The sequence below is a fragment of the Suricata suricatta genome, chromosome 1 (assembly GCF_006229205.1).
Source record: "Suricata suricatta isolate VVHF042 chromosome 1, meerkat_22Aug2017_6uvM2_HiC, whole genome shotgun sequence".
In the NCBI taxonomy this organism is placed as follows: domain Eukaryota; kingdom Metazoa; phylum Chordata; class Mammalia; order Carnivora; family Herpestidae; genus Suricata; species Suricata suricatta.
In genome coordinates this window covers 126,311,563-126,324,411 of record NC_043700.1, presented here as the reverse complement: position 1 = coordinate 126,324,411, position 12,849 = coordinate 126,311,563, and the positions used below count along the sequence as shown (strand labels likewise).

Genomic DNA, 12,849 nt, shown 5'->3' with positions numbered 1-12,849 from the left:
TTAAAAAAAAGAAGAAGAAACCTTGATACATGAAAGATGAGAAAGGAGTCTAAGTGCACCACTGAAGAAAGCCATCAAACCACCGAGTAAGAGAACAAGAGAAGAAAGGAACAGAGAGGAACTACCAAACAGCCAGAAAACAATGAATGTCATATCAATAAGTACGTACCTTTCAATAATTACTTTAACTGTAAATGGACTAAATTCTCCAAAAAGAGAAAGAGTAGCTGAATGGATTACAAAACTAGACCCAGGGCATCTGGGTGGTTCAGTTGGTTAAGCATCCAACTTCGGCTCAGACTTGTGAGTTAGAGCCCTACATCAGGCTCTCTGCTGTCACTGTGTACCCTCCATCTTCTTCTTCCTGCCCTTCCCTCACTCTTTCTCAAAAATAAATAAACATTTAAAATAAATAAGCATTTTTTTAAACTATCAAAAAACAACAACAACAACAAGACCCATTTCTATGCTGCCTACTAGAGACTCACTTTGGACATAACAACACACAGAGTGAAAGTGGAGGGATAGAGAAAGATGTTTGATGCAAATAGAAAACAAAAGAAAGCTGAGGTAGCTATACTCATACTAGGCAGAATAGACTTTAAAAAGCAACTGTAGAGGGGCGCCTGGATGGCTCAGTCGGTTAAGCCTCCGGCTTCAGCTCAGGTCAGATCTCACGTTCGTGGGTTCGAGCCCCGCGTCAGGCTCTGTGCTGACAGCTAGCTCAGAGCCTGGAGCCTGCTTCCGGTTCTGTGTCTCCTTCTCTCTCTGACCCTCCCCCTCTCATGCTCTGTCTCTCTCTGTATCAAAAATAAATAAAACATTAAAAAAATTTTTTTTTAATTAAAAAATATTAAAAAAATAAAAAACAACCGTAGAGAGAGACCAGGACATTACAAAATGACAAAGGGGTAAATCCAACAAGAAGAGATAACATTTATAAATATATATGCACACAACATAGGAGCAACTAAATACATACAGCAAATATTAACAGACAGAGAAATTATCAGCAATATAATAATTTATGGGACTTTGACATCCACTCACATAAATGGAAAGAATGTTCACACAAAAAATCAAATAAGAAAACGCTGGCCTTAAAAGACACACTAGACCAGATAGTGTCAAAAGATATATACAGAACATCCCATCCAAAAGCAGCAGAATACATACTCCTTTCAAGAGTATATGGAACAGTCCCCAGGATAGGTCTTATGTTAGGCCACAAAACAACTCTTAACAAATTTGAGAAGATTGAAATCATATCTAGCATCTTTTCTGACCACCAGAAGTCAACTGTCAGAAGAAGACTGGAAAATTCACAAATATGTGGACACTAAACAACATGGTACTGAACAACCAATAGGCCAACAAAGAAATCAGAAGCGAAATAAAATACCTGAGATAAAAATGGAAATACTGCGTGCCAAAACCAAGCGAAGAGATAGAGAATAGACAGGTGGTTGCCAGAGGCAGGGGTGGAGGGCAGCAGGGTGGGGGTATCGGTGGAGGGAGTCAAAAGGTCAAAACTTCCAGTTATAAAATACGGAAGTCACGGGGATGCGATGGACAACAGGTGACTATAGTTGATAACACTGTAGTTTATAGTTTAAAATTGCTGAGAGAGTAAATCTTACAAGTTCTCATCACAAGGGGAAAAAACCTTTATGTATGGGGCAGATGTTAAATGGAATTATTGTGGTGATCATTTCATAATATATACAAATATGAATTATTATGTGGTATACCTGAAACTAATATGTTATGTGTCATTTATACTTCAATGTAAAAAAAAAGAGAAAACTATGGAAGAAAATAATTTGATGTATCAAAATGGCTATTTTTATCTGGAATGGACCATTTGTAATTGAAATATTCATCAGGCAACTGATGGCTCATCCAGTCGGTCGGTCGGTCGGTCGGTCGGCCGGCCACACCTGTAGAATGCACCTGTGACTCGGGTGCTCTCCTGGGTGCTGGAACATACCTGGGAACGAGCCAGACGCGCTCCCGCCCTCACAATCTCACCAGGGAGAAGAAGTCAAAACCTGGATCTAAGACGAGGGACGTTCATTCTGCTAAGATTTCCCTTATTTTCTGGTAAAATTCAACCCCAAGTATTCCTTATATTGATTGTTATATTAGTAATAAGTGGATAATCAGTTATACCATAATCATTGAGTTTTACACAGAACGTGTTCTCTGGTAACAGTGAAAATTTACAACGGCCCAAGATTAAAATATATGTGTGTATGTACATACCTATGTCTTTTTGAATTGACTCTCTGTGAACCTACCCAAGGACTGACTCTAAAATGATGTATATTTGGCTGTATGGATAGGTACGTATGATATGTATACATATCTATACAAATATGTATTTCAATATCTGTGTATGCATCACATTTCATAGTTGAAAAATACCTCACAGCCATTCGGTACAATTCTTAGCCACAGAAGCATTGTGAAGTAACTTGGCATTTGGAAGGCTTCATGAATTTTGAGGAAATAGAACAAAGGTCATGTTGAAGATAAATTATTGCTCACGGAGACTTATCAAGTCCTAGGATCTAAGTTCTAACAGCGCACTGTTTTTCATGAAGCATGTTTGTTTATAATTATAAGCTCCCTATCACATGTTCTTAATATTTTGCTGTGAAAGCAAAGATCTTGTCGGCGCACTTTATCTTCCCCAGAAATGTCAGGCTAAAGATATATCACAAGCGTAGCACACGCATGTTCAGATAGAAAAAGAAGTTTGTGGCTTGGGTTGACAATTTTCGGTCACAGCTCCCCGGTGGAGGCTCTACTCACCTGCGACAATGAGAAACCCGTCCAGCAGCTGGAAGAGTCCGTAGGCCAGTGGGAAGCTAAGCATCTGGACCAGCTGCTTGGCAGGGAAAGACAGCTGCAGCATGGTGACGCACATCTGAATATTCTGAGCTCCGGTTTCTAAGGAGATCGTCCTGCACCTACAAATGAAAGGATTTTTCAAGAGTTACATACTAGCAGTAAGGACTCTTCTTAAATTTATCTCTTATATAGAGCAATAAATGTAAGCTATGAGCTTAGGCCACTAAACTGTTTGCTCGTGGGGCGCCTGGGTGGCTCAGTCAGTTAAGCCTCCAACTCTTGATCTGGGCTCAGGTCATGATCTCAGGGTTCGTGAGTTGGAGCCCTCCCTCGGGCTCTGAGCTGACAGTGCGGAGCCTGCTTGGGATTCTCTCTCTTCCCTCCCCCAAAATGTTTACTTTTTCATAATCATCTGCTGAATGTGTCTGCTCCGTACATGGTCTGCTCTCCGAGAGAACCCCACCCTAGGAATCTGGGTGGAAAGACATGACATACACCCAGGAAAGGTCCAGTAACAACACAAGACAAAATATGATCCAGGGTCAGGGAGAAGCTATAGAAATTCATAGAAGTGGCATAAATGGTTAGAGAAGGCTTCACAGAGGCAGAGGGGAATTAAAGGGTGAGGAAGTAGCATTTCATGTGGGACAGTGACTGAAATTAAAGATCCAGGGACAGGTATGACCTGCACCTACCAGGAGGCAGTGCATATGCTGTGAGTCAATCTGTGTGGAGATGAGAAAGGAAAGGTGAAATAGATATGGAAAAATATACGCTTAACAACACTTGAAGGTGAAGGTGAACACAGAAACCCTAAGTGAAAACCAAATATCTAAAACCAAACATCTAAAACTCTTTGGTGAAAGATTTTAGGAACATGTTTTTTCCTATTTCTATTTTTCTGTATTTTATTGGTTTTCTAATTGGGGGGGTGGGGAAATGAGATAAACCTCACTTGAAAACTAAAAATCAAAAGGGAGAAAAAGGAAGAAGAGCTCAGGGGCTGGGTTAAGCAGTTTTGTCTGTTTCTAATTTATAAAGAGGGTCTTTGGGTTTCTGTAGGTGGAAGTGAAGCGGGGAAAGAGGTGTTTCGGGATACAAACCAGGATCTCCGTGCAAGCTGGCCTGGAATACGGAGGTAACGAGAGGTCGTGTAACGTGGATATGAAAACACTGGTGCAGGGCAAGCTCTGCCGCCCTTACTTTATTTCTACTTACTCTCTTGCTTGCTATGCTTTCTTCAGACCTCTCTCCCTCCTTTCAGACCCCCGTCAATTACTTGATATGATTAAAGGTGGACCTCACACCTCAACCATTCACAAGCCAAATGCAGTGGCTCAATCCTGATCTTTCTGAAGCCATCAGGTATGGAGAAAACAAGATTGTTAACTACATTTTGCCATAGGAATACTTTCCAGATCTGATTATATTTCAGCCACTCAACAGTATGTTCCTAATTATTGGCTTTACAAACAAATGCCAGTTCAAATCCGAACTCTGCCACGTTGTGGCTTTATGAACTTGGTCAAGCTCCTTAACATCTTAAAGGATTTGCTCATCTGTAGAATGAGGGTACTAACAGTAACTACTTCTCAGGCTCGTAGTAAGAAGTAAAAGAATCCCATAGGCAGAGTGGCACTCGCATAGGATAATCCTAAATGCTCCCCAAGTAGACTAGGAACAGATTTCTTCCACAAAATAAACATCAAAATGCACACCACTTTCTATTCTCTTTGACTTAAATCCATCTTTCGAACTTTTTAATTTCCCAAACTCTACCTTTGAAGTTCAACTACATAGCTCACTTTTCTTCAGTAATTCTTTTCTGATGGAGAGATAGTACATACTCATTGAAAAACTCAGGAAATATACCAAGAAAATAGTAAGAAACTAAAATTACTCTTAATCCTGCTACTCAAAATTAAACACTATTAGCATATGGTATATTTCTCCCAGTATTTTTTCATACATAAAATTCTTCTGCTTTCTTCTACAAAATGGGAATCAAAATACATACTGTTTCCTATTCTCTTTTAAATTTACTTTTTAAGTATTTCCCCAGAGCATTAAAATTGATGCATCACAGTCCATCACATAAGTACATCATGAATTAAATATATCCCTATTGTCAGATATTTAAACTGTTTCTATTTTCGATATTTATGAATAACACTGCAATTAACATCCCTGCACATCAATATTCATGTGCTTGTCTGAAGTCCTAGCTTCAGGACAGATTTCTAGCAGTAAAATCACTGAGTGAACAGCTATAAATATGTATAAGTCTATTCATATGACTAAATTGCTTCCAGAGAGTTTATACCAATTTACATTCCCTCCAACAACCCACCTACAGACATAACTACATGGAGTATTATCATTTTTAACATTTTACAATATTTATAATTATATGCCCCAACTTGTAATGACAGTATATCTAATAAATTCCCACTTTACTTCTCCAGCTTGCCCTTCCTCCTCTTGCCCCTTATAATTAGCACTTTTACAGAATTTGGCACAATGTATAAATGCTTAATCTCTTGAATCTTGCTCATGACCTAGAATGATCTCTATATTTAATGAAACCATCTCACCCCTATCTAATTACTAGAATAAGAAGAGAAATGTGTCCAGATTTCAACATGTGGTATTAACACCCCAATCCCAATTTCACAGATTACAACTTCCTGTCACTCCAGCCTTTGCTCTCATTTATGCAAGAAGTGCCATGATCTTTTCACTCTCTTTATGATGAGTCATCTTATTCCATCCACCTGTAAGTCAAGACTCTTAATGTCTCCTGATGGAGCCACACAGTAGCAGTGCGTTTACTTTATCCTCCTCAAAAAAATGTACGGATAATTTAACTGTACCTCTGCCAAGACTGGTGGGTAAGAAGTGCCAGCAGAAAGCCCGCGACATGGCCAATCAAAGGGAAGATGAAACTGATGGTCAGGAGAGTCATGTCTGAGTTCCAAAATCCTTTTGCCAACACCATACCAGCCACTGCAACCACCAAAAGGAGGACCCCACCAAGAATGGCCCCAATCTAAAGCAAACCAATAAAATAAGTACATGTAAACATCATGTTCTTTCAGCTCTATGATGCAAAGTCCATCACTACTTCTAAAAAGCCGGGAACTGGGGCACCTGGTGGCTGTCAGTTAAGCGTCCAGCATTGGCTCAGGTCATGTTGGGCTCTGTACTGACTGCTCGGAGCCTGGAGCCTACTTCAGTTCTGTTTTACCCTCTTTTTCTGCCACTCACGCTCCATCTCATGCTCTCTCTTGCTCTCTCTCTTAAAAATAAACTTCAAAAAATGAATAAAAATAAAAAGCTGGAAATCTAGAAGTTTTTGAAACAAAGAGAGGACTTAACCACTGAATCCAATCTCATTTTACAGAAAAGAAACCTAAGTTCCAAAGTGGTCAACTGACTTGGCTAAGCTTGGCTAAGTTGGTGGGGCTCAACACAAATCCAAGTCTTATTTTAAGATTAGTATTTTTTCCCTGGAAGTCAAAGATTTTGCCAGAAGGATTGGGGAGTGGAGTTTTTCAAGGATAGGACAAATTTGTGAAATAGGTGCTATCTGACAACAAGCCTCCGCCTCCCCTATCTGCACTGCCTCGATCCCTCGCTAGGAACCCCTTACCTGAGACCTGTCCACCGGGCCGCGCTCTCCTTGCTGCTTCGCCGTCTACCAGTGGATTCTTATTGCTTCCCTCTGTCCTTCTCCCTCCAAATCCAATCTACCCGCTCTTCACTAGATAATCTGGGCTAATATCATTGGAATAGAGGTACTAACAGATACCTCTTCCCTCTCCCAAGTGAATACCGTTCTTACTTTTGTGGTTCAACAAAAAAGAATTTCCATTAGTTTGACTTTTAAGATCAGATAGGGAGGAAGCCAGACCCAGAATATTTGGAGATATTAGGATTTTGACAAGCTCCCATTCATAACATGCAGATAGCAAACTATAACCTCGTGATACCCTCAGTCTGGATTTGAAATGATTCAAGATGTGGAGGAAGGTGGTCATGGGGGAGCAGGACAAAATGAAAATAACCTAACGCACCAGAGATGTGCTCTGGGATATTTTTTTACTGGTCAAATACAAAGACACACGGGGCCCCTGTTTAATGGGAAGATGCCAGCACACAATGACCCACGATTGTCAAAACCAGTCTCCATCTTTCTATCCAAAAAGGATCTCACAGTTCAAAAACTCGTCAGGAGCAATTTGTTTAGAAAATGCATCAGATATGAAATTAAAAGAGGACCAAGAACAGAGAATGAAAATATATCAAAATAATGATTTGATTATTTTAGTTTTTTACTAAGGTGCTCTAGAATATTTATGCATATTATTAAACGTTTTTGGCCACAAATCCTATGAAACAGACAAAAGAAAGGGGTTTAAAATCTGCTCCTGAGAGATAATAAAAGTGACATACAGTAAATTTATCTGACATCTCCACTGACACAGAGGGACGACTAGAGGATCTGGAAATGATGGGTTTTTGTTAGAGTGCCTAAAACATAGTCTAACAAGATAAAGTACTTGATGGTGCTTTATCAAAAATGGAGTATTCGAAAAGTAAGAAGTTCCCACGGTTATACTCTGGTTATGGATTATAACCATACACAGCCACACTAGAGATTTTCTCCTACTGAAATAACAAAGTCACCCACTCCCATGCAATCCAAATGTACAACATTTTAGCCTTCCTCTGTGCCCAACTGATTTGTCTGCTTGTCAACCCCTCTTCCCCCTCCTGATCTCATCGGAGGGATAGTGAGAGTTGTTCAGTTGTGCCAAAGTGAGAAAGCAGCCCCCGTTCGTGCAGACGAACGGACGGCTGGCGCTCCATTGGGGAGAGCCAGATGGCAGGGACTGACACGGAACCGAACCACAAACCCCAAACTAACATGAGATGTATTTGCTGAACCTCCGGTTAGCCCCAAATGTTTATTTCTTTATAAATGTAAAATGTAAGTAAAGCATTTTTAAATCTTCATAAAGCAGCACATAATGGGACCTCACATCTTCTAAAATGATACATACTTGGAAACACTGAAAACACCCTAGGATATTGACACCTTTGTTGAGAATGCCTCAAGATTTTTTAAGCTACTTTTATATCTTTAGAAGTCCGTTTTAGATATTTCCAAACATCCTTCAGAGATATTTTTAAAACAAGGACATTTGCTCGTTTCTCCAGCAGACAAAGGCCAAGGCAGGAAAGTCAAGAGGAGGGAGGAGGTCCCAGTTACCCTCATTCCATGACCAGACTCCTCAGAGCACTCTGCATTCATCCCAACAGCTTGTCACGTGGTCCGTGGCCACAGCAGCTGTTCACGTGTGCCAACTACAGCCTCGAAGCTTCCCCAGGAATGCTTCTGAGAAACAGCCCTACTTTTTCATGAAAGCAGCCAATGCTCTTCAACACCGGGGCTCCACTGCGTGCATACCTGAGTGGCTTTCACCTTGAGAGCACTCACGTGGAGCTTCATAAATAGATGGGCCCCTGGGTTCTCTCTGGCTGCACACAGGCCTCAGCTTTCCTGTCACTAAAGCAAGAGTCCCACTCCTGACAGTGTGTCCATAATCCTGAGGGTACGGGCCTACAGGAATGATAGAGCATGGCTGAAAGAGTAGAGGAAATATAGAGGTTAGATCCAAGTGTGCAGGACGGGGGCGCCTGGGGGGCTCATTCCGTTGAGAGTCCTACTCTTGGTTTCAGCTCAGGTCATGATCCCAGGGTCATGGTATTGAGCCTTTTGTCAAGCTCCACATTGAGCACGGAACCTGCTTGGGATTTTCTCTCTCTCTCTCTCTCTGTCTCTCTCTCTCTCTCTCTTCCGCTCTTTCTCTCTCTCCCTCCTCTACCCCCAACTTGTCTCTTAAATTAAATTAAATTTAATTTAATTTAATTTAATTTAAAAAGAGGAAAAAAAAACAGAAAAACAAAAATCACTGAGTGTGGGTTTATATTTGACTGGACTTATGTTATAGTCATTGTCTACATCTGTCTTTCCAGTGTCTAAGTCTAAGGATACATTAACTGCCATGTGGAGCTGCTTACCTTGAGAATGATTTTGGATTGCTTAGGCCACCTGTAATTCACATAGATGCCGAAGGCCACAGGGATGGTCAGACACACAAGGGCGATTCCTGAGGAGAAGAAAAATCCATCAGACGCTATCTCCTCTCACCTTGACTGCCCAGTCTTCAACAATCTCTGTTTCTGTTAGATACAGGATTTAATTAAAGCTGCATTTTAGGGGTGCCTGGGCGGCTCAGTTGGTCAAGCATTCCAGTTCAGCTCAGGTCATGATCTCACAGTTCATAGGTTCAGGCCCTGCATCGGGCTCTGTACTGGCAGCTCAGAGTCTGGAGCCTGCTTTGGATTCTGTGCCTCCTTCACTCTCTGCCCCACCCCTGTTCACACTCTCTCACTCTCTCTGTCTCAAAAATAAATAAACATTAAAAAATATTATTAAGCTGTATTTTATTTCTGCATCCACCTCCAAAGATAAGGAAAGAAAAAATCTTTGGAAGACAGTCTTGAAGGGTATATGTTACCACTGAATGCCACCATTCTTTTTTTTTTAAACTTTTTTTTAAATGTTTTTTATTTATTTTTGATACAGAGAGAGACAGAGCATGAGAGGGGGAGGGGCAGAGAGAGAAGGAGACACAGAATCTGAAGCAGGCTCCAGGCTCTGAGCTAGCTGTCAGCACAGAGCCCGACGCGGGGCTCGAACCCACAAACGTGAGATCTGACCTGAGCCGAAGCCGGAGGCTTAACCGACTGAGCCACCCAGGCGCCCCTGAATGCCACCATTCTTATTCCATCGTATCTCTCTCAAAACTCCCATGACAGGGGCGCCTGGGTGGCTCAGTTGGTTAAGTGGCCAATTTTAGCTCAGGTCATGATCTCATGATTCATGGGTTTGAGCCCCGCATCAGGAGCTGTGCTGACAGCTCAGAGCCTGGAGCCTGCTTCTGATTCTGTGTCTCCCTCTCTCTTTGATCTTCCCCCACCCCCCGCTCACACTGTGTGTCTCTCTTTCTCAAAAATAAATGAACATTAAAAAAATTTTTTAAATTTCCCTGACAATCACACAAAATTTTAGAGACAACCAGAAATGTAAACATTAGAAAACAGGCAAACTCCGCAAAATCCTTTGGTTGCTATGCATGAGGTCACTCTCTATGACCACAGCTCTTACTTCCCTGTGTGAAGCCAATGGGCCATTTGTTTTACGAAGTAAAGAATACCTATTGCAGATATAAAAATAGCATCAGTTACACATACTGAAGAATTTCTCATATTCTGCAAGTGTAGTCAGGTAACCTAAAAATGGGTAGGGAAAAAATGCCTTTTCATGAACACAAGTAAGTCCCGGCATCGAAGGCAGGCTCGGGAGAGCAGAGATCCACTCGCCAGCAGCAGGATCCGCACACGGTCCTTCTTCAGGGCTGTTTTCCAAATCTGGCCACATGCCTGCATTACTGGCTCCAAAGTTATATGAGTTGCTCATAATATGTTGGGCTTTAGTTGTTTGCAAGTGTCTTTTAGAATATATTATCAAAACAGAATATGTTAATTCACTGATCACAATAAGTTGTGCATAAAATCATGATTTCCTACACTAGAATTTCACTCAAATTTTACAAATTCAATGGACTCCAGCTGTCATTGGAACATGTCTCTATTCACGTTTTTGAACGATGGACCATGGTTTGTAAACCCTCCAAGTGATTACTTGAGACTCCAGATTAACATTTTAGAGTTTTAAGAATCATAATTCCTGCTCATTCTCCAAAGACTCTGAGCAGACAAGAATAGCCGTATCATTTCACCAAGGTTTTCTTCTAAGCTTAGTAAGTCAACTGAGATCTCTAGAGAAAGGGCAGAGTTTAATGAGAAATGACAATCAGGAAAGCAGACATGGAAGAGATATGGGTATGGTTGTGACATGTGGATATGCTCTCTAATAATTGATAGGAATCATTCATGTTGAATCAATAAAGATGTCAAGATTCATGAGCCATATGAAAGGTGGAACTGTAGAAACTAAAGTCTCATTAGACCCACTGTGATCCAATTAATAACCAATTGTTTATAGAGAATTATATAAGGTGATTTTTTTACTAAGCAAGTTCTCTTTATTTGCAAAAATGAACTCTTGCAGGGTTAAGACCATGGCTTTGCAGTCAGATTCCCAAGTCAGAATTCTAGTTCTTTGCTTACCAGCTGCACATACTTGGTGAAGTTAATTAACTTCTATTGTCCTACAAAGCTAGGAAATGGAACTATTAATAGAATCAATGTGGAAGTGTTATTTAGAGAATTAGATCATTTATTTTATTTTTTTATTTCTTATTTTATTTTTTTAGAGAGAGAGAAAATGAGTGGAGAAGAGGGACAGGAGAGAGAGAGAGAGAGAGAGAGAGAGAGAGAGAGGAGAGAAGAGAATATTAAGCAGGCTCCACATTCAGTATGAAGCCAGGTGCAAGGCTCAATCTCACAACCCTGGGATCACAACCTGAGCTGAATCAAGAGTTGGATGCTCAGAAACATGAAAAGGATGTCCACTCTCACCACTGTTTTTCAACATAGCATTGGAAGTCCTAGCCTAAGCCGTCAGACAACACAAAGAAATAAAGGCATCCAAATCAGCAAGGAGGAAGTCAAACTTTTACTCTTCACAGATGACATGATACTCTATGCGGAAAACCCATCAGACTCCATCAGAAAGCTACTAGAACTGATACATGAATTCAGCAGTGTCGCAGAATATAAAATCAATGTACAGAAATCAGTTGCATTCCTATACACCAATAATGAAGCAGCAGAAAGAGAAATCAAGGAATCAATCCCATTTAGAATTGCACCAAAACCAAAAATACCAGGAATAAGCCTAACCAAAGAGGTGAAAAATCTATACACTGAAAACTGTAGAAAGCTTATGAAAGAAATTGAAGAAAAAAATTGAAAAAAACATTCCATACTCATGGATTGGAAGAAGAAATATTGTTGAAATGTTGATATCACCCAAAGCAATCTACATAGTCAATGCAATCCCAATCAAAATAACACCAGCATTCTTCACAGAGCTAGAAAAAATAATCCTAAAAGTTGTATGGAACCAGAAAAGACCCCCAATAGCCAAAGAAATCCCGAAAAAGAAAACCAAAGCTGGAGGCATCACAATTCCTGACTTCAAGTTGTATTACAAAGCTGTCATCATCAAGATAGTATGGTACTAGCACAAGAACAGACACTCAGATCAATGGAACACAGTAGGGAGCCCAGAAATGAACCCACAAATGTATGGTCAACTAATCTTTGACAAAGCAGGAAAGAATATCCAACGGACAAAAAGACAGTCTCTTCAGCCAATGGTGTTGGGAAAACTGGACAGCAACATACAGAAGAATGAACCCCTTTCTTACACTATACACAAAAATAAACTCAAAATGGATGAAAGACCTAAATCTAACAAAGGAAGCCATCATAATCCTAGAGGAGGAAACATGCAACAACCTCTTTGACCTCAGCTGCAGCAACTTCTTACTTGATATATCTCCAGAAGTAAGGGAAACAAAAGCAAAAGTGAACTATTTGGACCTCATCAAGATAAACCTTCTGCAAAGCAAAGGAAACAATCAGCAAAACTGAAAGGCAACTGACAGAATGGGAAAAGATATTTGCAAATGACATATCAGATAAAGGGTTAGTATCCAAAATCTATAAAGAACTCATCAAACTCAACACTAAAAAAAAATAATCCGATGAAGAAATGGGCAGAAGACATGAATAGACACTTTTCCAAAGACAACACTGAGATGACTAAAAGACATGAAAAAATGCTCAACATCACTTATTATCAGTGAAATACAAATCAAAACCACAGTGAGACATCACTTCACACCCGTCAGAATGGCTAAAATGAACAACTCGGGGGCGCCTGGGTGGCTC

General features: G+C 40.4%; 1 protein-coding gene across 3 annotated transcripts in view; it reads right to left on the bottom strand.

The window, feature by feature from the left end:
- The window catches only part of SLC10A6 (solute carrier family 10 member 6), a 49,904-nt gene that overhangs the window by 3,097 nt on the left and 33,958 nt on the right, over window positions 1-12,849 (bottom strand). For 2 of the 3 annotated variants that reach the window (XM_029943521.1, XM_029943510.1), the window contains 3 exons: window positions 8,944-9,032; window positions 5,730-5,905; window positions 2,818-2,975 (listed from right to left, as the gene is read on the bottom strand). In XM_029943521.1, coding sequence (XP_029799381.1) covers window positions 2,818-2,975; window positions 5,730-5,905; window positions 8,944-9,032 — 423 coding nt within the window. Of the gene's footprint in view, window positions 1-2,817; window positions 2,976-5,729; window positions 5,906-8,329; window positions 8,505-8,943; window positions 9,033-12,849 lie in introns of all 3 variants that reach the window. The other variant, XR_003910470.1, reaches the window with a different exon arrangement.